This window comes from Phocoena sinus, chromosome 4 (genome assembly GCF_008692025.1).
Source record: "Phocoena sinus isolate mPhoSin1 chromosome 4, mPhoSin1.pri, whole genome shotgun sequence".
Lineage (NCBI taxonomy): Eukaryota > Metazoa > Chordata > Mammalia > Artiodactyla > Phocoenidae > Phocoena > Phocoena sinus.
Window position 1 is genome coordinate 17,440,296 of NC_045766.1, and position 25,942 is coordinate 17,466,237.

The 25,942-nt window shown below is 36.2% G+C and overlaps 1 protein-coding gene across 1 annotated transcript in view; it reads right to left on the minus strand.

The window, feature by feature from the left end:
• Window positions 1-25,942, minus strand: part of STAG1 (stromal antigen 1) — a 444,727-nt gene that overhangs the window by 49,326 nt on the left and 369,459 nt on the right. The window contains exons 16-20 of the mRNA XM_032629925.1: window positions 18,635-18,738; window positions 2,649-2,741; window positions 2,458-2,547; window positions 2,094-2,297; window positions 1,023-1,093 (exon numbers count right to left, since the gene is read on the minus strand). Of these exons, the coding sequence (XP_032485816.1) occupies window positions 1,023-1,093; window positions 2,094-2,297; window positions 2,458-2,547; window positions 2,649-2,741; window positions 18,635-18,738 (562 nt within the window). The remainder of the gene's footprint in view (window positions 1-1,022; window positions 1,094-2,093; window positions 2,298-2,457; window positions 2,548-2,648; window positions 2,742-18,634; window positions 18,739-25,942) is intronic.

A 25,942-nucleotide genomic window follows, 5' to 3' on the forward strand; every position in this document is an offset into this window, starting at 1 on the left:
GTATAAATACATGCGTATTTTTGAAAAAGAGATTTGTATTCACGAGATGGAGATAAATTAAAGACAAAGTCAGGGTAAAGGAAATATGGCACAGTTCAAAAACTTTAGTGTAGCTATTTACATGTGCTGAGGACTTCTGAATGAGATAACACTGACAGTGTAAATTCTCATGAGCTCTGCTACTAAAAATAGCACAATTACTCATTGTCAATTTTTATTTTCAAACGTCAAAATATTTTCTTAAATAGGAGTTTTGACACTGGTTGTCAACTTTTATTTTCAGATGTCAAAATATTTTTTCAAATAAGAGTTTGTTTCTCCATGGAATTCTGTACTTGCGTATACAGAAAAGGTTTAGATTTTAGACACTGCTTTTGAAATCTGAAGTATTCATCAAAGTAAGGGCTACGCCTAAACATTCTTTTTCACAACAAAGTTCTTTATTTTCCTTTCTTTATGGAGAAGATAAGCATGTTTTATTACAAAGGATATGCAAATTACAATTTGAAAATGACACCTATTTCATTGATCTGAGCCTTTTTTTCCTTATTCAAATCCAACAGTTCTGTCTACATAGTAAGAACACAATAATAAACAAACTAGACAAACAAGGACAATTCAGGAAAAAAAGCTTATAGAAATAATTTTGTGGCTTTCTCCAAAGCTGTGATTTTTATTTAGTAAGATTTCTAAGAGCTAGCAACTGAAAATTATACCTATAAAAACTCTAGCTTGCAGAATAAGCCCATCTAATTTGTTAATTATACTGATTATCTTAAACTTTTACAGTGTACAGTGTACATTCATTACACAGAATGATAAATCTTACTCCTTAAGTAATCAAATTATAATAAAAACTCATAATTTATCTGTAGGAAATCTGAATAATAAAAACATCACAACATCTCAATATTTCTCTAAAATTTCCCAGTATTACATGGATGTTAAACATTGCAATCAGTTTGTTTTATGTTGACTAATATAGGTTATTCATTAAATCTACTTTAAATAAAATGACATACTTGTGGAAAGAGGTTAACCGCTTTAATGTAGAAAGAACATTGTAAATATCATCATCATCAGCTTCTTCTCCCTATAAAAAAAAGAGCAGACAGTACCTTAATACCATAAATTTACTCATCCTCAAATTCACATGGAAGTCTATTAATATTTACTGCCTAAAGAAAAATTCTTTTTTATTATATAAATAGTATATATTCACTGTTGATAAATGAGAAAATACAAATAAGCAAAAAAACAAAAAGTAAAAAAACACCCATAAGCCCAACACCCAGAAATAACCACTTTTGCATTTTAAACAATGTCATAAATGTGACTTCGTACAATTTTCTGATTAATACCTTTGGATAAATTCCTTGAAACTGCTGAGTGAAAGGATAGGTACTTTAAAGATTTTATTGGTTATTTGAAAGATTTTACTGATTGTCAGTTACATCTGTAACTTCAAAATCACAATGAAAATCAAAAAATGGTTGAAAAAAATTAAAAGTTAAAATTAAAAATTAAAGTAGGGGAAAACTGATTACATGGATTAAAAGTAAATCCTATCAGCCTGGCCGTCAGGACATACAAAGCTGTGGGAATTCCAGATTGCCTTACATAGATTGAAAGGAGAGGGCAAGAGACAGGAATCACAGAAATAATTATAAAAATAACCAGTTGGAGATGCTTGCTGCTATCTTAGGCACACCACTGGTGTGCTATCCTAAAGCAGCTATCCTTTATAAAGCACACAATTTTTATGTTCTATTCATTAGCACGTAATAGTTCAGTAATATTAAAATGCAAATTAGGCCCCAGGAATAGAAAATGAAAAAATGACTTAAGAAAAGTCAGACCTTTTTAAAAGAGAAAAAAAAAGTCTGTCTTTTATGAAACAGATTTTTAAAATAAAAATGAAGTGTAACTAAGGCTGATCTTCATAAAATGAACAACTGCAATAATGCTGCTAAGTTTTGAAAGTAGAGAATTCTACTAGATTTTATTTTAAAATGGAAACAATTTAAAACTCAGCTACCTTGAAAAATTATTAGCCAAAATCATTATATGTACACATTAACTTTAAAACAGACCTCTTGCAATAGATCTTCCACAGAATGATTGAATCGATCTACAAACTCATCAATCAGTTGGCTTCGAGCTATGTCAACTCTGTTCTGGATGGTATACTCTTCACTGCATAAGATGCTATAGGTTTTACTGCAGGCTTCTAGAACATCTGATTCTATGTGTTTCTCCACAACAAATTTAATCTGTTTTAGTAAAGCATCTAGATGCTGAGGAGGAAAAAAAGAAAAACTATGATATTTAGATTAACAAAAATTTAAAAAAAGCATCTGTCATATAACAAATAAGCCTATATATTACATGAAAATAAAATAATTCAGTTAATAAAACTGACTATAATAGCAGAATTTCAATTTTATAGTGTCTTACCTTTTCCATTCTACCTGTGCTATAAATTTCTAGATCAAAATACTGTGGGATTTGTAGCAAGTTTGCTACCTTCTCTGCATCTGCAGAATACTAGAAGGAGAAGCAAAGAAAACAAAGTAACTACTTTAATAGTACAGTGTAATAAGCAAACTCAGTGGCATATTATCACAAAACTGTAAATGAAACTGTACCTTTGATAGCAACATAGGCAGTGTGATGATAAAATGCTCAGTCAATTTGTTTCTATCATCAATCTGAGTTTTCCTTTCTTTGGCAGTTAGCACCTAGAAATAAATTTAAATGGGCAAAGAATAAGAGTGTCATGTACTAATTTATAAATCTACAATGTTACAAAGATGATGAAGCACTGGCAGATAATATAACAGAGAATTTTCAGAAAAGTTTATTAACAAACTACTAAAATAAATGCATCTAGTTTTATTCAAATTATTACTATTACTTTATTAAATAGCTACTTATTTTAGATAAGTTACTACTTGTTTAAGTAAAAACAAAAACATTTCTAAAAAACCAGTTATGCATATAAAAATACTGGAACCAATGGAGAAATAATTTTTCTAGAGTTTTAATCTCAATATATTAACAGTTATCTCCCCTAGGTTAAATAAACTATTCTAAAAGTACTTTAGCAAGTAATCCTTTTTTAATACCATCAGCAGCTAGTAAATTTTCACTTATTTTTAAAGCATATACTAACGATGTTTCTGGACTCATTTATATTTGATTGTTCTTGTAATTAAGCCATAAATCTGTTAGGCAATAATCAAGACAGAGGGGTACAGCCTGTGATCACTGAACAGATTAGAGCCCTTCACCTTAGCCTGTATTCAACTAGCTAAACTATAGGTGGTTCCAAAAATAAAATATTAAAATGCAGGCTCAGTTAGGATAATTATTTTCCCAAAGTATTCTGCAGTTTATTATCTTGAAGGAATTTACCATCATAATGTTGAATGGTTTTATGGGACAGAAACATTCCAATGTAAATTGCCACTTTATAAATGTAAACCTCAATGTTTGAGAATGTATGAAAGAATAGGGCCTCCTATCTGATTCTTCTTTCAGGTTGTTTTTCAACCTCTTAAACATATAAAATAAACATTTTGGAATGATCTACCACCAAGTGTCATGTTTAGTTCTGCACAAAGCAATTAAAGGGGCTACATGTAAAGTGAAATATGTATCTAGAAATGTATGCAGGATATTGAGAAGTCTTGAAATTCATTTGACAATGTAGGAAAGGTCTAAGGATGTGGACTTTAGGGTAACAGCTATTTTGATTAAACGGTCATTGTGTCAGGCACTCTACACACATGAACTCATTTAATCCTCACAGTATCTCCGATGGGACAGCAAAAATGGTATAATACCTATGAAGGGGAATTTGCCAATATCCAACAAAATTGTATACATATTTTTCCTTTGCCCCAAGCAGTCCCACTTTAGCAATCTACCCCACCAACACACCTGGTACAAGTACGAAATGACACACTATTATTTGCTGCACATTATTTCCAGCAAAAGACTGACCCAAAAGACTCTCAATATTATATCCACATAATAGATCATACATAGCCATAAGAAAATGAAGATCTCCAAATAAAGTTATGGAGTAATACCCAGGATATACTGTTAAATTAAAATGTAAGGCACAGAACACCATATAAAGTATGCTATCCTTTGTAGGAGACAGGAGATTGAACGGGAGGAGAATGGAGAATAAGAATACACATATTTGTACGTGTGCATGCATTCATCTATATTTGCAGAATGAAACACTGGAAGGATAGACCAAAAACAAATAAAAATGGTTACTGGTAGCAAAGGGGTGTAGAGGGAGGCATATAAGAAAGACTTCTCTAAATATATATATATATTTTTTAACATGGTTTTGACTTTTTAACTATGTAAATTTTTTACATATTTCCAAAAAATAAAAATGGAAAACATAAAAGTAAAGAGGTAAAAACCCTCTTATGCTAAATTTAAGTCAGAAATATCAATATGAATGTGTGATTTAAACATATGTGTATATATAGAGAAATATATATATTTCTTAGCTCTGTGTACGAATGGTGCCTAGCAGAAATGACAACCAATTGACAATGAGTAACCCTAGTAACAAGATTTTGATCTTTACATATGACTCTATATCAAAAGGAAAAAGGGCTTGTGGGAGATTCCTGTGCTAGGGTAATGTAGTATCAGCCTACAAGGTGACTCCCAATTGACCATTGTCTCCTGGTATTCATGCCCTTAATATAATCTCTTCTGAAAATGAATAAGGCTGACGTGTAATCTAAGGAATATTGTGGGAATTATATTGTATGACTCGAGGTCATAAAACACACACAAGTGTCCACCTTACTCTCTTTTGGACCATTCATTCTGGGGGAGGCTGGCAAACTTGAAACAGTCCTACTGAGAGGTCAACATGGTAAGGATCAAAGGCCTCCTACCAACAATCAACACTAACTTGCCAACCATGTAAAAGAACCATTATGGAAGAAGCAAATTTACTATCAAGACTTCAGAGGTTAAAGCTCTGCTTAACAGCTTAACTGCAACCCTATGAGAGAATCTAAACCAAATTAACAGCTAAGCCACTCACAAATTTCTGACCCACAGAAACTATATGAGACCATGAACACTTTAAGCCTCTAAGTTTTGAAGTATGGTAGTCCCCCTCTATCCATGTGGGATACATTCCAAGACTCCCAGCAGATGTCTGAAACTGCAGATCATTCCGAACCCTATATATACTGTGAATTGGTACAGCCACTATGGAGAACAGTATGGAGGTTCCTTAAAAAACTACAAATAGAACTACTATATGACCCAGCAATCCCACTACTGGGCATATACCCTGAGAAAACCAAAATTCAGAAAGAGTCATGTACCACAATGTTCATTGCAGCACTATTTACAATAGCCCGGAGATGGAAACAACCTAAGTGCCCATCATCGGATGAATGGATAAAGAAGATGTGGCACATATATACAATGGAATATTACTCAGCCATAAAAAGAAACGAAATTGAGCTATTTGAAATGAGGTGGATGGACCTAGAGTCTGTCATACAGAGTGAAGTAAGTCAGAAAAAGAAAGACAAATACCGTATGCTAACACATATATATGGAATTTAAGGAAAAAAAATATCATGAAGAACCTAGGGGTAAGACAGGAATAAAGACACAGACCTACTAGAGAATGGACTTGAGGATATGGGGAGGGGACAGGGTAAGCTGTGACAAAGCGAGAGAGTGGCATGGACATATATACACTACCAAACGTAAGGTAGAGAGCTAGTGGGAAGCAGCCTCATAGCACAGGGAGATCAGCTCGGTGCTTTGTGACCACCTAGAGGGGTGGGATAGGGAGGGTGGGAGGGAGGGAGACGCAAGAGGGAAGAGATATGGGAACATATGTATACGTATAACTGATTCACTTTGTTATAAAGCGGAAACTAACACACCATTGTAAAGCAATTATACTCCAATAAAGATGTAAAAAAAATCCATGATAAAGTTAATTGATAAATTAGGCATAGTAAGAGATTAACAAAAATAACTAATAAAATAGGACAATTATAACAATATACTGTAATAAAAGTTATGTGAATGTGGTCTCTCTCTCTCTCTCAAAATATCCTGTATAAATTTAACATCTTTTCCATCTTAACTAAGAACTGATCAAGCACTGTGGCTATCACTTTTGCAGTTTGAGGTGTGACAGCAAAACTAATAGGAATTTCTTTTTCCTTCCTCACAATTTCAGATAGAAATCTATTCTTAACGATGATCTTAGCAAACTCATCATGTGATTTTTTTCTTTCCTTGTTAAGTCTAGAACTTTCACCTATTCACTTAAAGGAGGCACTATGGCTTCTCTTTGACATATCCGAATTGCCAGCATCACTACTCTTGGGCATTCAGGCAATATTAAGTAAAATAAGGGTTACTTGAATATAAACACTGCAATACTGTGACAGTCAATCTGATGACCTACAACAACCACTAAATGAATAACTGGTGAGATACACTGGACAATGGTATAATTCAATGTCCCGGGCAGGATGGAGAGGGACAAAGCTGGATGGCATGAGATTTCATCATGCTTCTCATAACAGCATGCAACTTCAAACTTATCAACAGATTACTTTTGGAATTTTCCATTTAATATTTTTGGATCATAGCTGACTGGTAACTGAAACTGTGCGAACAGAAACCATGGGTAAGGGACAACTACTGTAATTTCTTTTACGCAGGAATAGATAACTAACAGAAGCAATAAAGGTAGGAAGTGAGACTGGGACATTTTGCTCTGAAAGAAAGCACTCAAAAAATGATGACATGTCAAAACAATAAGAAATTAGCCTGGCCTGAAGGGGCTGTCATTCAAAATTGGGACATAACATATTCTTAAAACTTTTATTTTGGAAAATTTCAAAAACACTCATTTTGTCATTATTCTTTCATCAATTTTCCTAAAGCTTTTTTTCTTCTGTAGCATTTTAAAATTTTAAATGTCTTTATTGGAGTATAATTGCTTTACAATGGTGTGTTAGTTTCTGCTTTATAACAAAGTGAGTCAGCTATACATATACCTATATCCCCATATCTCCTCCCTCTCACCCTCCCTATCTCACCCCTCTAGGTGGTCACAAAGCACCGAGCTGATCTCCCTGTGCTATGCGGCTGCTTCCCACTAGCTATTTCATACTTGGTAGTGTATATATGTCAATGCCACCCTCTCACTTCCTCCCAGCTTACCCTTCCCCCTCCCCGAGTCCTCAAGTCCACTGGCTATGTCTGCATCTTTATTCCCATCCTGCCCCTAGGTTCTTCATAATTTTTTTTTTTTAGATTCCATATATATGTGTCAGCATACAGTATTTGTTTTTCTCTTTCTGACTTACTTCACTCTGTATGACAGACTCTAGGTCCATCCACCTCACTACAAATAACTCAACTTCGTTTCTTTTTATGGCTGAGTAATGTTCCATTGTATATATGTGCCACATCTTCTTTATCCATTCATCTGTCGATGGACACTTAGGTTGCTTCCATGTCCTGGCTATTGTAAACAGAGCTGCAATGAACACTGTGGTACATGACCCTTTTTTGAATTATGACTTTCTCAGGGTATATGCCACATAGTGGGACTGCTGGGTCATATGGTAGTTCTATTTTTAGTTTTTTAAGAAAACTCCATATTGTTCTCCATAGTGACTCTATCAATTTACATTCTCACCAACAGTGCAAGAGGGTTCTCGTTTCTGCACAACCTCTCCAGCATTTATTGTTTGTAGATTTTTTTGATGATGGCCATTCTGATAGGTGTGAGGTGATACCGCATTGTGGTTCTGAGTTGCACTTCTCTAATGATTAGTGATGTTGAGCATCCTTTCATGGGTTTGTTGGCAATCTGTATATCTTCTTTGGAGAAATGTCTATTTAGGTCTTCTGCCCATTTCTGGATTGGGTTGTTTGTTTTTTTGATATTGAGCTGCATGAGCTGCTTGTATATTTTGAAGATTAATCCTTTGTCAGTTGCTTCATTTGCAAATATTTTCTCCCATTTTGAGGGTTGTCTTTTCATACTGTTTATGGTTTCCTTTGCTGTGCAAAAGCTTTTAAGTTTCTTTAGGTCCCATTGCTTTATTTTTATTTCCATTTCTCTAGGAGGTAGGGCAAAAAGGATCTTGCTGTGATTTATGTCATACAGTGTTCTGCCTATGTTCTCCTCTAAGAGTTTGATAGTGTCTGGTGTTACACTTAGGTGTTTAATCCATTTTGAGTTTATTTTTGTGTATGGTGTTAGGAAGTGTTCTAGTTTCATTCTTTTACATGTAGCTGTCCAGTTTTCTCAGCACCACTTATTGAAGAGGCTGTCTTTTCTCCACTGTGTATTCTTGCCTCCTTTACCAAAAATAAGGTGACCATATGTGCGTGGGTTTATCTCTGGGCTTTCTATCCTGTTCCATTGATCTATATTTCTGTTTTTGCTCCAGCACCATACTGCCTTGATTACTGTAACTTTGTAGTATAGTGTGAAGTCAGGGAGCCTGATTGGTCCAGCTCCGTTTTTCTTTCTGAAGATTGCTTTGGCTATTCGGGGTCTTCTGTGTTTCCATACAAATTGTGAAATTTTTGGTTCTAGTTCTGTGGAAAATGCCATTGGTAGTTTGATAGGAATTGCACTGAATCTGTAGATTGCTTTGGGTAGTATAGCCATTTTCACAATGTTGATTCTTCCAATCCAAGAACATGGTATATCTCTCCATCTGTTTGTATCATCTTAAATTTCTATCATCAGTGTCCTATAATTTTCTGCATACAGGTCTTTTGTCTCCTTAGGTATGCTTATACCTAGGTATTTTATTCTTTTTGTTGCAATGGTAAATGGGAGTGTTTCCTTAATTTCTCTTTCAGATTTTTCATCACTGCTGTATAGGAATGCAAGGGATTTCTGTGCATTAATTTTGTATCCTGCTACTTTACCAAATTCACTGCTTAGCTCTAGTAGTTTTCTGGTAGCGTCTTCAGGATTCTCTATGTATAGTATCATGTCATCTGCAAACAGTGACAGCTTTATTTCTTCTTTTCCAGTTTGGATTTATTTTATTTCTTTTTCTTCTCTGATTGCTGTGGTTAAAACTTCCAAAACTATGTTGAATAATAGTGGTGAGAGTGGGCAACCTTGTCTTCTTCCTGATCTTAGTAGAAATGGTTTCAGTGTTTCACCATTGAGAACGATGTTGGCTGTGGGTTTGTCATATATGGCCTTTATTGTGTTGAGGAAAGTTCCCTCTATGCTTACTTTCTGGGTTTTTTTTTTATCCTAAATGGGTGTTGAATTTTGTTGAAAGCTTTTTCTGCCTCTACTGAGATGATCATATGGTTTTTATCCTTCACTTTGTTAACATGGTGTATCACATTGATTGATTTGCCTATATTGAAGAATCCTTGCATTCCTGGGAAAAACCCCACTTGATCATGGTGTATGATCCTTTTAATGTGCTGTTGGATTCTGTTTGCTAGTATTTTGTTGAGGATTTTTGCATCTATGTTCATCAGTGATATTGGCCTGTAGTTTTCTTACTTTGTGACATCTTTGTCTGGTTTTGGTATCAGGGTGATGGTGGCTTCGTAGAATGAGTTTGGGAGTGTTCCTCCCTCTGCTATATTTTGGAAAAGTTTGAGAAGGATAGGTGTTAGCTCTTCTCTAAATGTTCGACAGAATTTGCCTGTGAAGCCATCTGATCCTGGGCTTTTGTTTATTGGAATATTTTTAATCAGAGTTTCAATTTCACTGCTTGTGATTTTTCTGTTTATATTTTCTATTTCTTCCTGGTTCAGTCTCAGAAGGTTGTGCTTTTCTAAGACTTTGTCCATTTCTTCCAGATTGTCCATTTATTGGCATATAGTTGCTTGCAGTAATCTCTCATGAACCTTTGTATTTCTGCAGTGTCAGTTGTTACTTCTCCTTTTTCATTTCTAATTCTATTGATTTGAGCCCTCTCCCTTTTTTTCTTGATGAGTCTGGCTAATGGTTCATCAATTTTGTTTATCTTCTCAAAGAACCAGTTTTTCGTTTTATTGATCTTTGCTATTGCTTCCTTCATTTCTTTTTCATTTATTTCTGATCTGATTTTTATGATTTCCTTCCTTCTGCTAACTTTGGGGTTTTTTTGTTCTTCTTCCTCTAATTGCTTTAGATGTAAGGTTAGGTTGTTTATTTGAGATGTTCCCTGTTTCTTGAGGTAGGATCGTATTGCTATACACTTCCCTCTTAGAACTGCTTTTGCTGCAACCCATAGGTTTTGGGTTGTCGTGTTTTCATTTGTTTCTAGGTATTTTTGATTTCCTTTTTGATTTCTTCAGTGATCTCTTCATTATTTAGTGTATTGTGTAGCCTCCATGTATTTGTATTTTTTACAGAATTTTTCCTGTAATTGATATCTAGTCTCATAGTGTTGTGGTTGGAAAAGATACTTGATATGATTTCAACTTTCTTAAATTTACCAAGGCTTGATTTGTGACCCAAGATATAATCTATCCTGGAGAATGTTCCATGAGCACTTGAGCAGAAAGTGTGTTTTGTTGGTTTTGGATGGAATGTCCTATAAATATTAAGACCATCTTGTTTAATGTATCATCTAAAGCTTGTGTTTCCTTACTTAGTTTCATCTTGGATGATCTGTCCATTGGTGAAAGTGGGGTGTTAAAGTCCCCTGCTATGCTTGTGTTACTGTTGATTTCCCCTATTATGACTGTTAGCATTTGCCTTATGTATTGAGGTGCTCCTATGTTGGGTGCATAAATATTTACAAATTGTTGTATCATCTTCGTGGACTGATCCCTTGATCACTATGTAGTGTCCTTCTCTGTCTCTTGTAATAGTCTTTAAGTCTACTTTGTCTGATATGAGAATTGCTACTCCAGCTTTCTTCTGTCTTCCATTTGCATGGAATATCTTTTTCCATGCCCTCACTTTCAGTCTGTATGTGTCCCTAGGTCTGAAGTGGGTCTCTAGTAGACAGCATATATACGGGTCTTGTGTTTGTATCCATTCAACCAGGCTATGTTTTTTGTTTGGAGCATTTAATCCATTTACATTTAAGGTAATTATCGATATGTATGTTCCTATTACCATTTTCTTAATTGTTTTGGGTTTGTTATTGTAGGTCTTTTCCTTCTCTTGTGTTTCCTGCCTAGAGGAGTTCCTTTAGCATTTGTTGTAAAGCTAGTTTGGTGGTGCAGAATTCTCTTAGCTTTTGCTTGTCTGGAAAGGTGTTAATTTCTCCGTCAAATCTGAGTAAGATCCTTGCTGGGTAGAGTAATTTTGGTTGTAGGTTCTTCCCTTTCATCACTTTAAATATGTCCTGCCACTCCCTTCTGCCTTGCAGAGTTTCTTCTGAAAGATCAGCTGTTAGCCTTATGGGGATTCCCTTGTGTGTTATTTGTTGCTTTTCCCTTGCTGCTTTTAATATTTTGTCTTTGTGTTTAATTTTTGAGAGTTTGATTAATATGTGTCTTGGCATGTTTCTCCTTGGATTTATCCTGTATGGGACACTCTGTGCTTCCTGGACTTGATTAACTATTTCCTTTCCCATCTTAGGGAAATGTTCAACTATAATCTCTTCAAATATTTTCTCAGTCCCTTTCTTTTTCTCTTCTTCTTCTGGGACCCCTAAAGTTTGAATGTTGGTACATTTAATGTTGCCCCACAGGTCTCTGAGACTGTCCTCAATTCTTTTCATTCTTTTTTCTTTATTCTGCTCTGCAGTAGTTATTTCCACTGTTTTACCTTCCAGGTCACGTATCCGTTCTTCTGCTTCAGTTATTCTGCTATTGATCCTTTCTAGAGAATTTTTAATTTCATTTATTGTGTTGCTCATCACTGTTTGTTTGCCCTTTAGTTCTTCTAGGTCCTTGTTAAACGTTTGTTGTATTTTTCCATTCTATTTCCAAGATTTTGGATTATCTTTACTATCATTTCTCTGAATTCTTTTTCAGGTAAACTGCCTATTTCCTCTTCATTTGTTTGGTCTGTAGGTTTTTACCTTGCTCCTTCATCTGCTGTGTGTTTCTCTGTCTTCTCATCTTGCTTAACTTACTGTGTTTGGGGTCTCCTTTTCGCAGGCTGCAGGTTCGTAGTCCCTGTTGTTTTGGTATCTGTCCCCAGTGTCTAAAGTTGGTTCAGTGGGTTGTGTCAGCTTCCTGGTGGAGGGGACTAGTGCCTGTGTTCTGGTGGATGAGGCTGGATCTTGTCTTTGTGGTGGGCAGGATCGCGTCCGGTGGTGTGTTTTGGGGTGTCTGTGACCTTATTATGATTTTAGGCAGCCTCTCTGCTAATGGGTGGGGGTTGTGTTCCTGTCTTGCTAGTTGTTTGGCTAGGGTGTCCAGCATTGTAGCTTGCTGGTCATTGAGTGGAGCTGGGTCTTAGCATTGAGATGTACATCTCTGGGAGAGCTTTCACCATTTGATACGTGGAGCTGGGAGGTCTCTTGTGGACCAGTGTCCTGTACTCGGCTCTCCAACCTTAGAGGCACAGGCCTGACACCTGGCTGGAGCTCCAAGACCCTGTGAGCCACAAGGAAAAAGAGAAAAAGGAAAAAAATATATATATCATTGCTCCCAAAGTCCACCGCGTGAATTTTGGGCTGATCCGTTGTCTATTCAGGTATTCCACAGATGCAGGGTACATCAAGTTGACTGTGCAGATTTAATCCGCTGCTCCTGAGGCTGCTGGGAGAGATTTCCCTTTCTCTTCTTTGTTTGCACAGCTCCTGGGGTTTAGCTTTCGATTTGGCCCTGACTCTGCGTGTAAGTCTCCTGAGGGCGTCTGTTCTTCGCTCAAACAGGGTGGGGTTAAAGTAGTAGCTGATACGGGGCTCTGGCTCACTTAGGCCAGTTGGAGGGAGGGGTACGGAATGTGGGGCGAGCCTGCGGCAGCCATGATGTTGCAACAGCCTGAGGTGCGCCTGTGCTCTCCTGGGGAAGTTGTCCCTGGATCACAGGACCCTGGCAGTGGAGGGCTGCACGGGCTCCTGGGAGGGGAGGTGTGGATAGTGACCTGTGCTTGCACACAGGCTTCTTGGTGGCTGCAGCAGCAGCCTTAGCGTTTCATGTGTTTCTGGTGTCCGCGCTGATAGCCGCGGCTTGCACCCGTCTCTGGAGCTAGTTTAGGAGGTGCTGTGAATCCCCTCTCCTTGAGCACCCCGAAACAATGGTCTTCTGTAGCATTTTAAGGCAAGTTCTTTGTATATCATTTCACCCCTAATATTTAATTATGTCTCTAACAGATGAAGATGCAAGAATAATTAAGCTTTGCATCTCCAACAATTGCTGTTGTCCTCCACATGAGTTGTTTTTTTTCTTACAGCTTTCAATTTTTCTTACAGCTTAAATTTCTTAAACAATAATTCCTTATTATCATTTCATACCCAGTCCTTTGTTTTCTCAGTCTCTACTTTTTGGAGTCTTTCCTATATTCGTATTTAATGCAATGTTTAATATGGTTAAATTTATGTCAGCCATTGGGCTATCTGTTATCTATATATCTTATGTCTTTTTTTCTCCCCTCTCTTCGTCCTTTACTGCCTTCTTTGCAGTTAAACATTTTTTAGCGTGCTATTACAATTTCTCTGTTGGTTTCATTTCCCTTTTTTACGTATGAGTAGTTACTCTAGGGATTACAATATACTTCTTCAACTTATTACAACTAACTTCAGATTAATAATGAATTAATTATAGCAAAATACAGCAATTTTACTCCAAGAGAGTTCTATTTCCTTTACCCTTATTTGTGCTATTCTCACATATCTATATATATTATAATCTTAATACTACAGTGCTATAATTGTTGCTTTAAATAATCTCATGTCTCTTTAAAAATTAAAAAAAAATATACTACACACAGCCTTTTTTTTTTTTTTTTTGCAGTATGCGGGCCTCTCATTGTTGTGGTCTCTCCCATTGTGGAGCACAGACTCCGGATGTGCAGGCTCAGCGGCCATGGCTCACGGGCCTAGCCGCTCCACAGCATGTGGGATCTTCCCGGACTGGGGCATGAACCTGTGTCCCCTGCATCGGCAGGTAGACTCTCAACCACTGTGCCACCAGGGAAGCCCTACACAGCCTTTTATATCCACCCACATATTTACCATTTCTGGTACTCTCTGTTTCCTCCTGTGGATTAGAGTTTCCATTCTTTATAGCTGGAAGGACTTCTTTTAGTATTTCTTCTAAGGCAGGTCTTCTAACATGTCTCTCAATCTTTGTTTATATGGGAATGTTTTTATTTTCACTTTCATATGTGAAAGATAATTTTACTGGATTTAGAATTCCTGGTTGGCAATTTCGTTGTCTTTCAGTGACTGTCATTCTGCTGTCTTCTGGGCTTAACTACTTCTGATAAGTCAACTGCTAATCTTATTGCTGTTGTCTTCCACATGAGTTATTTTTTTTCTTACAGCTTTCAGTATTTTTTGTCTTTAGCTTTTAAACAGTGTGACTACCCTGTGTCTAGAGGTAGATATTTTGTGTTTATACTATTTGGATTTTCTTAAATTTCTTGGACCTGTGGATTAACATTTGCCATCAAATTTGGGAAGTTTTTGGCAATTCTTAAAATGTTTTTCCTTCCTTTTCTTTCTCTCACTCCTTTCTTCATAGGACTCCATTACACAAATTTGGTGACTTGATGTTGTTTCACACATTTCTTAGGCTCTGTTCATTTCTCTTCACCTTTTTTCCTGTTTTTTTTTTCAGAATGAATAATTTCTATTAATCTTTCATGTCCACTGTTTCTTCTGTCATCTCAAATCTGTTGAGCTCATCTAATAAATTTTAAATTTCTGTTACTGTACTTTTCAACTCATGAATTTTCATTTGAAAAATTGGAATTACTGAGATTCCTTATTTGTCGTTATCTTTTCCTGTAATTCTCTGAACATATTTTCCTATAATTCTTTGAACATATTTATAAAAAAGGGCTCTGAAGTATGTGCTAAACCCAACAATTGCACCTACTGAGAAAACATTTCTACTGTCTACTTTTTTCCCCTGAGTATGGCCACACTTTACTGTGGCTTTTTTTTTGCATGGTTCCAATTTTTCTGGAAAAGTGGACATTTTTTGATAATATTCTGTAATAATTATGTATTTAAAAATTATTCTTCTAAGTGTCATTTCAATAAATTAAACTTAAACTGTGTAATTTGTCTCTCCCATGATGTGTGGCTTCTGTTGGGAATTTTTATTCTTATTTTTGTTTTTTAGCCTGTCTTCCTGGGAGTCTCCTCTGTGTTTCAATAGATCACTAGTCAGCCAATGATTTGGGTAGAGGTGGTGCTCAAATGATCCAAATTTATAAGGCTCCTCGCCTCTGAGACCTGATCTGTTGTGGGATAGAGAACACATTCAAACTTCAGCCACTGTGTAAGTTTGCTTGACTTTTATTTTCCATTGGGTTCTCTCTCTCAGGTTTCCCAGTCAGCCAGGGATGTATGAAGAGTTTATTAATCCTTTTATTGCTTTCTCATTTCTAGCATTTTTTGTTAGATTCTTGGCTGGTTCACTATTCGTACCAACTTGCAGACACAATCCCTGAATATCACAGGTACAGGATTTCCTTGTTTCTGCCATTTCTAGTTGACAAAGCTGTGGACTTTTTCCCATTTGTACCATATTGAGTCTGCTCCCTTGACAGCAAAGTTGCTGGTTTTTACATACAGTGCCACTCTGGTAAAATTACAGATGTCACCAATCAAGCTGTGGGTTCTGTGTAAACTGTAACCCTAGGCAGGAAGGCTGTAGACTCACTCCTACAGCTTTAACCTGAAGCTTCAGTAGTTTTCCAAGAATACAAGCACACCTCATTCTTATGTTTTGCAGATATTGCTTTTTTGAAGAAAACAAATTGGAACTTTGTGACAACCCTGTGTTGAGCGAGTCTATTGGTACCATTTTCCCAATAGCATTTGCTCATTTTGTGTTTGTGTGTCTGTTTCTGTGCCACATTTGCTAATTCTTGCAATATTTCAAACTTTTTCATCATTATTATTATACCTGTTATGGTTATCTGTGATCAATGATCTTTGATGTTACCATTTAATTGCTTTGGGGTGCCAGAAACTGCACCCATATAAAATGGGGAACTTACTTGATAAATGTTGTGTCCCACTGCTCCAACTAGCTGTTCCCCCATCTTTTCCCCCTTCCTGAGACTCAACAGTATTGAAATCAGGCCAACTAACAACCTTACTAACCCCTAATAAGCCTCTAAGTGTTCAGGTGAAAAGAAGAGCCACACATCTCTTGTTTTAAATCAAAAGCTAGACATGATTAAGCTCAGTGGGGAAGGCATGTTGAAAGCTGAGACAGGCCAAAAGCTAGGCCTCTTGAGTCAAACAGTTAGCCAACTTGTGAATGCAAAGGAAAAGTTCATGAAAGAAATAAAAAGTGCTACTCCAGTGAATACATGAATGATAAGAAAGTGAAACAGCCTTACTGCTGATATGGAAGAAGCTTTAGTGATCTGGATAGAAGATCGAACCAGCAACAACATTCCATTAAGCCAAAGCCTAATCCACAGCAAGGCCCTCACTCTCTTAAATTCTATGAAATCTGAGAGAAGTGAGGAAGCTGCAGAAGAAAAGGCTGAATCTAGTTCATGAGATTTAAGAAAAGAAGCCATCTCTATAACATGAGTTCAAGGTGAGGCAGCAACTGCTGATGTAGAAGTTGCAGCAAGTTAACCAGAAGATCTAGCTAAGTTAATTAATGAAAGTGCCTACACTAAACAAAAGATTTACAGTATAGACAAAACAGCATTATATTAAAAGAAGATGCCACGTAGGATTTTCACAGCTATACAGTTGGTGACTTTAAGTTGAAGCCAATGCTCCTTCGCTATTCTGAAAGCCCTAGGGCCCTTAGAAATATGCTCAATCTACTCTGCCTGTTCTCTGTCAGTGGCACAACAAAGTCTGGGTGACAGCACATCTGTTTACAACATGGTTTAGTGAATATTTTAAGCCCACTGCTGAGACCTACTGCTCAAAGAAAAGATTCCCTTCAAAATATGATTGCTCACTGACAAAGCATCTGGTCACCCAAGAGCTCTGATGGAGGTGCACTATAAGAATAATGTTTTCATGCCTCCTAACACAATATCCATTTTGCAGCCCATTGTTCAAGGAGTAATTCTGACTTTCAAGTTTCATTAGTAAAGAAAGAGATTTTGTAAGGCTATAGCTGCCATGGATAGTGATTCCTCTGATGGATCTGTGCAAAGTCCACTGAAAACTTTCTGGAAAGGATTCAGCGTCCTAGATGACACTAAGAATATTCATGATTCAAGGGGAAAAGGTCAAAATATCGACATTAACAGGAATTTGGCAGAAGTTGATTCCAATCCTCATGAATGACTTTGAGGGGTTCAAGATTTCAGCGGAGGAAGGAACTGCAGATGTGGTGAAAACAGAAAGAGAATTAGAATTCAATGCAGAGACTGAATATGTGATAAATCTCATGACAAAAACTTTAACAGATGAGGAGTTGCTTCTTATGGATGAGCGAAGAAAGTTGTTTCTAGAGATGTAATCTACTCCTGGTGAAAATGCCGTGATGATTGTTGAAATGACAACAAAGGATTTAGAATATTACATGAACTTAGTTGATAAAGAAGTGGCAGAGTTTGAAAGGTCTGACTCCAATTTTGAAAGAAGTTCTACTGTGGGTCAAATGCTATCAAACAGCATTGCATGCTACATAGAAATTGTTTGTGAAAGGAAAAGTCCATCAATGAGGCAAACCTCATTTTTGTCTTATTTTAAGAAACTGCCACCAGCAAAAAGATTGCAACTCGCTGAAGGCTCAGATGACAGCATTTTTTTTTTAGCAATAAACTAGTTTTAAATTAAGGTATGCACATTGTTTTTCTAGGCATAAGGCATTGCGCACTTAATAGACTACTGTACAGTGTAAACACAACTTTTTATGCATCAAGAAACCAAAAAATTCATGTGACTAGCTTTACTGCAATATTTGCTTTATTATAATGGTCTGGAACGGAACCTACAATATCTCCAAGATATGCCCATAAATGCTTCTCAATTTGTTGTTTTATCTCTGGCTAATTTCCAGAGCCCTGATGTGGGTTTTGATAATTTTTCCAGTTTTACACTTTTTTTTTTTGGCAGAGAGGAATTGCCTACCTCTTCACACTACCAGAGCCAGTCTTTCCATCACGATTATCTCAATTCATCTTAAATAGCAATAACACCTGCATTATTAGCCCCATACTACAGGTAAGGAAATTAACAAAGAAAATAATCAACTGTCCAAAGATTACATAGATGTTAAGTGGAAGAGCCTCCAAAACTAGGCAGTTTGCCTTCAGAGCTTTTCTGTACCTTTAACAAATATGAATGTGAAAATTTGTAAGATACTAGACTAGAAGCAGGCACAGGTGCTATAGAAACATGGATGCAAAGAATCTATTTTGGTACCTGAGTAGACAGAATATAAGATGAACTACCACAGCATATATCATTTACAAAAAATATTCAAATATTTAAGACAGTTAATTACATTAAAAGCTTTCTTTTTCTTTTTTTTTTTGTAGATTTCTAATATAACTTACTCTCTTGCCGGTACCCCTTCCCACTGGAGGATGTGCCTCAGCAGCTTGACGAATCGTACAAACCATTAGCTCTATAAGAGCACTCTCCTGACGGTCAGACATTGCTAAAGTGAAACAAAACACATTAGTATGAGTAGGTAGTTTTACAATAGCCATGTATCAAAACTGAGCACAATTATAAAAAACTGTAGTCTATTACTTAAAGACTAAAGTTCTATTCTTTGTCCTTTCCTTGTTTTAAGAATAATATGTGCTCGTCGTAAGTCAAACAAGAAAGAGATATACAAAGTAAAAAAGACAATAAACTCTGGTTTCTTCTAATACTTGGTCTCTTGTAATATACTTCTGAATTAGGCAATGCCAAAATTTTCCTTCTATATCACTTCAAAGCTCATATATCTTTCTTTTACTTTTAGCAAAAAAAGAACATGCTATATCTTTTCAAAAAATTAATAGATTTTGAATATCTTTCAAGTCACATGACATGTACAAATAATTATGTTAAATAATTACAAGTTATTACATAATTTGTGTTCCACAATTTATTCAGCCTTCTCCTATTAACATGCAAATTTTCCCCAAATTTTTGTCACGTTTACAAACAATGCAGTAATAAATATCATAAGTACACATGTATTTATGTAACTGATACTTTTATTTCTATAGAATAAATTTCAAGAGAGGGAGTAATGACTCAAAAGTTAAAATCTTGGTACTGACAAATCAAAAAGGTTACTTACTGCAATCCACACCTCCAACTGCAATGATGAGAATGTTTGGTTCCACATATCCCTGCCAGCACTTGATGTTACAAGTCCCTTTAATGTTTGCCAATCCAATGATTGAAAATGGTATGTTATTTTGCTCCTGCCTAACTACTAATTAGTGGAGTGTATTTTCTTGTTTATTAGTTTAAAATTTTTTTGGAGATTTTTAATGTTTATTCTCTGCTAATTTTTCTATTGTTATTCACCTTTCTTGGATTCTTCTTTTTTTACATTTATTTATTTATTTATTTTTGACTGCGTTGGGTCTTTGTTGCTGTGCGTGGGCTTTCTCTAGTTGCGGCAAGTGGGGGCTACTCTTCGTTGCAGTGCACAGGCTTCTCATTGCAGTGGCTTCTCTTGTTGCGGAGCAGGGGCTCTAGGTGCACGGGCCTCAATAGTTGTGGCATGCAGGCCACATTATAACAGCTTTATAATGTTATAATATACCTTAATGTGTAACTTAATTCAACTAATTTGAATATTTAGTTGAACAAATTTCCCTTATCTAGTCCTTTTCCTAAAAAATTTCTATAAAGCTAGTAGCAAACAATTAAATATTTTCTATGTGTAAGGCACGGTTATAAGTGATTTATATGTATCTATTGGTTTTATCCTCAAAACAATTCCAAGAGCTAGGAATTAATATCTTCACACTTTGAAGATTGGGAAAATGAGCCACCGAGAGGTTAAGTAACTTTTCAAAGCACTCAGTAGTAGAGCCAAGATATGAACCCAGGTAGTCTGACTCCAAGGTCTATGCTCTTAAGCACTATGCTACACCACCTTTTTAAAATAAGCTTGAAATTCTACATTAACTTTTATTTTTTAATTTTATTAGAGTATAGTTGATTTGCAATGTTGTGTTAGTTTCAGGTGTACAGCAAAGTGAATCTGTTATACATATACATATATGCACTCTTTTTCAGATTCTTTTCCCATATAGGCCATGACAGAGTACTGAGTAGAATTCCCTGTGCTATATAGTAGGTCCTTGTTAGTTATCTATTTTATGTATAGTAGAGTGTATATGTCAATCCCAATCTTCCAATTTATCCCTCCCCCACCCACCCCACTGGTAACCATAAGTTTGTTTTCTATGTCTGTGACTCTTTTTCTGTTTTGTAGATAAGTTCATTTGTACCCTTTTTTTTAGATTCCACATATAAGCAATATCATATGATATTTGTCTTTCTCTTTCTGACTTACTTCACTCAGTCTATGTAATAAACTTTTTTTAAAAAATAAATTTATTTTCTTTTTGGTTGCATTAGGTCTTCGTTGCTGCGCACAGGCTTTCTCTAGTTGCAGCGAGCAGGGGCTACTCTTCGTTGAGGTGTGTGGGCTTCTCGTTGCGGAGCATGGGCTCTGGGCACACAGGCTTCAGTAGCTGTGGCACGCAGGCTCAGTAGTTGTGGCTCACGGGCTCTAGAGAGCAGGCTTAGTAGTTGTGGTGCACGGACTTAGTTGCTCCGCGGCGTGTGGGATCTTCCTGGACCGGGGCTCGAATCCATGTCACCTGCATTGGCAGGCGGATTCTTAACCACTGTGTCACCAGGGAAGTCCCAGTCTATATAAACTTTAAAATCATTTTGCTTAGTTCCTTCTCTCACCTCCCAGAACTCTCTCAAACCTACTAGAATTTGAACTGGTATTTTAAAGAAAATTATACATTACACTGGGAAGAACTGACATTTTAATAATCTTTTCAGCCAGGAACATGATATAGCTCTTCATTTATGATATCTTATTTGATATTATTTAATGAAACATTATGATTTTATTCACACTGATTCTGTATGTTTCCTGTTGAATTCATTCCTATGTATTTTTAAAGATACATTTTTGAGACTAATTTGAATAGTTTAATTTTATCTTTCTGTCTCCCTCTCTCCTTCCTCTCTGTTTTCTCTGTATACTTATTTATGTTAAAGACCAATTAAAAAAAAAGACCAATAGATGTGGGGATTATAGAGACAGAACTAGGCATAAATTAAAAGAAAAAAATATTAAGCTTTAGAAATTGAGAAGTTTGTACTGATTATTTCAAAATAAACTGGGACAATAGCAATGAAAAGGCAAACAAAGGCATAACATCTTATCCCTTATTCTGTACCAAAATCATCCTAAACAGGAATAATTTTTTGTTTCACATTTTTTGTTTCACATTTTAATTGTGATAGAAAAAGCACATGAACTTTAGCTTGTCTTAGGAAAACCACAAGAAACAGCTTCAGCTTTCCATTTATACTCCCTGATCCAATAAAACAATCAAGTTTCTATTTTATGATTCTAGAATTTCATATTTTTTTCAATTTGGCTGGGGATAGAGGAATGACAAGATTGCCTATGAACTAAATGCATTTTCTATTATTTATGAAAAAAAATCTAGTTCTATGGAAAGTGAGGAGAGAAAAACTTACCTAGTATAGAAACATTCCACTATTATACACTAAAATCCATACATTAGTGTTGAAGAAAAACTCAACCTTATACAGTGTCCAATGCCATCAATTTTATTAGTTTATAATTTGAAACCATCCATTCAGATATGGTAAACTCAAAACATTTGAAATTTAACTGAAATCTCTTTGGGGATAAAACAGCAAAACCAAATAATAAAATTGAAAACAAAGCAAGCTTTAAGCCACAGACAAGAGCCAAACAGCCACAATGATAGAAAGGAAAGGATGGCTGTTCGCACTATGAATTACCAAATACTTACACAACTTTCTATGTCTGCAGAAACCTCTTTACACATCATCCCCATTTTCTCATTATTGATTTCAGTCTTATCACCCTCAACTCTGGATTTTCTCCTTAATATCACTGAAAAGAAACACTAAAAAGTCACCTACAACCTAAATCTTCACTTAAAGCTGATGGTCTTTGCATAGTCCTTTTTCTCCTCTGCAATACGTGATATCATTAACCATAGCTCTCTTGGAACACCCTCTTTACTGGGCCTTCTATAGTGTACAATGAACTCTTACTATCCTTTTTATATAGCTTGCTCTCACTCTTTCTTGCTCTTCCTGCTTTTGTCCCCTTCCTATCCACAATCTTTAAAACTCACCATGGGCTTTTTCTTTCTATAATCTATTTTTATCTTTTATATTTTTATCATATCCCATAGAGACCACTCCAAACCATGCTGACAAAAAGCATTTTTTTAATACGAATTTGATCACATCCCTCCCCTGTTTAAAATCCTTCAGTGGCTCCCTATTATACTTAGAATGAACTAAATAAATCCACTTATGATTATGGACTTAAATGTTCTACATCATCAGGCCTCTGCCTCTATCTCATCTAGTGCCACTGGCCCACTGTGCTCAAGCTACTGCAGCTCCTGGAATATAACAATATCATTCATGCTTCAGATACTCTGCAATGGCTATTTCCTCTATCTAGGCAGCTCTTTTTTTGACACTTCCCATGGCTAGCCCCCATATCCTTTAGATTCTTGGCTCACAGGTGGCCTCCTTAGAGAGATCTTCCTTTTGGGATTCAATCTAAAGATGGACCCCTTCTTACTGTTATTATCCATCACAGATACTTACTAACTTTTGAAATTATTCTGACCACTTAGTTTTGGTCTGCCTTCGTCACTTGAATGTAAGTTCCATATGGGCAGTGAGCTGACCTTGTTTAAGACTGCACCCTCAGTGCTTAGTATAACAGCACATAGAAGGTGGTCAATAAATATTTTAAAATTATGAGTGAATTAATGATTCCCTACTTGAAGAATACCACTTATACACATTACTTCACCCATCAACTGGATCTCAGAATTCTAGCATTAGAAATGAGCACAGGGCTTCCCGGGTGGCGCAGTGGTTAAGAATCTGCCTGCCAATGCAGGGGACACGGGTTCGAACCCTGGTCCAGGAAGATCCCACATGCCGCACAGCAACTAAGCCCATGTGCCACAACTACCGAAGCCCATGTGCCTAGAGCCCGTGCTTCGCAACAAAGAAAAGCCACCTCAATGAGAAGCCTGTGCACTGCAATGATGAGTAGCCCCCGCTCGCTGCAACTAGAGAAAGCCCATGCGCAGAAACGAAAACCCAACACAGCCAAAGATAAATAAATAAAAATAAATATATCTAACAAAAAAGAAATCATTAGCTTTCATTGCAAGCTATCAAATGTTTCAAAAACTGTTTAAAAAAAAAGAAATGATCACATAAGTTTATCTAATCAAAGAGCCTTCTTTATAAATGAAGAAGCTAAGTTAAATGAAGAAGAGAAGTTAAATGACTTAGTTATGGCCCTGTTTTTGTCTGATTACTTGTTACCCAGACCTTCACATTACACTAAAAATTTATCCAGCAATTTGATTTTGCTGTAGAATACACATATACCCCCCAAAAACCCTGTCCCTTAAAAACACTGCAAGGCAGTCTTACAGCAGCTGTGATTTATTATTATTTTTCTTTTCCATCATGGTTTATTACAGGATATTGAATATAGTTCCCTGTGCTACACAATGGGACCTTGTTGTTTATCTATTCTATATATAATAGCTTGCATCTGCTAGTCCCAAACTCCCAATCCAACCCCCTCCCCCGACCAGCAACCACAAGTCTATTCTCTGTGTCTGTGAGTCCACTTCTGTTTTGTAGACAAGTTCATGTGTGTCATATTTTAGATTCCACATATAATATCATATGGTATTTGTTTTTCTCTTTCTGACTTACTTCGCTTAGTATAATAATCTTTAGGTCCATCCATGTAGCTGCGAATGGAATTAAGTCATTCTTTTTTATGGCTGAGTGGTACACTGTATATATGTACCACATCTTTTTTATCCATTCATCTGTTGATGGACATTTAGGTTGTTTCCATGTCTTGGCTACTGTAAATAGTGCTGCTGTGAACACAGGGGTGCATGTATCTTTTCGAGTGATAGTTTTGTTCTGTTATATAGCAGTTGTAATTTAAATTGCTATTGGTAGTCTTTGACAATGTGTCTGTTTTCCCAAATTTTAGTCCTATATTTGCAACTGCTAACTAGACTTTCATCCACTGGAATATCTATCACACTTCACTTATGTAAAGTATAACTAAATTTCTAATTAGTCTTAAGGAAATAAGTAAATCACTAATGGCATTTTGTTATCATAAAATATAGCAAAATAGTAGCTCAGAATATTGATTTGGATACCATTCCATACCAGAGCTTATATGTGGCACAGCAAACATATGGACAAATGTATGAAAAAAAGTTGAATCATGATTTCAAAACGGTCCTGGACTTGTTACACATAAATTCTCCAGCCTTGCCTTCCCAGATTCAATCATACCCTAAAACTGTGGTTGACTTAAAATTTTTTCCCCATTTTACAACTCACTTTTCTAGCTAAAATCAAACCAACCAAACCAAGCCAAACCAAACGAAACCAAACCTAACCAATCTCTTGACTGAAAGTTAAACCCAATGTCAACTAAACTTAAACCACAAAGAAAACTTAATAATACATAGTTATTTTAAGAAGGTAGATCCAGGGCTTCCCTGGTGGCGCAGTGGTTGAGAGTCTGCCTGCCAATGCAGGGGACACGGGTTCGTGCCCCGGTCCGGGAAGATCCCACATGCCACGGAGCGGCTGGGCCCGTGAGCCATGGCTGCTGAGCCTGCGCTCCGCAACGGGCAAGGCCACAACAGTGAGAGGCTCGCGTATGGCAAAAAAAAAAAAAAAAAAAAAAAAAAAAAAGAAGGTAGATCCATCTAGAACACCTTGATGACTGACAGTAATTACTATTTTCTGACTGACACATCTTATTTAAATGAGAGTAAAAAGTTAACAATACCAAATCATAGCACCTTGGCTCTTCTTCCCGTAATTTATTATGTCCCCTGCTTCCCTTCTCCTTGGATATAACCTTATAGAGCATACTTGACAAAAAGAAAAATGGCCTGGAATCATAAATAAGAAGCTCTAGCCTATTGTGATAATTTGCTGATTCTATGGCCACAAGCAAGGAAGGAAAATGGATGAAATGTACTATTAAATACTATGCCAAGCGTTTTGCTCAAGTGTTGACTGGGCTGTAGTGATTAGAAAGGAAATTGATTTTACTAGATAAAATATTAAGATTAGTTAGATTTATGAGGTCAGGGAACTTAGCAGGAATATGTATGAGCAAAATAAAGGCAATGTAGAATGTATGTTCATGTTCCTCTGATTACTTCAAAAGTGAAAGGAACCCAGAGTATAGTTGAGAGTTTGACCTAGTGAGAAGGTCCTGTCAACTTAATAATAGACCTGTCTTCTTACCAAAGATATGGAGGGAAAAAAAACACATGCAAATATAGTAGATAATAATCAGAGGTGGGGTCAAATATACTATAATAAATTCTACCTTGAAAGAAGGTCTGGGAAATTTGGGGGAAGGATTTGTGTTACAGATTAAGAATGAGGGGAAAAAAAAAAGAATGAGGTTGTGAGGCAAATATCTTGAATTTAAAAGCAGCAATTTCAGCCAGTTTACTGGAGTGTTTTTGGGTATGATGCATAGCTATTGTTTCTCTCACTGAATT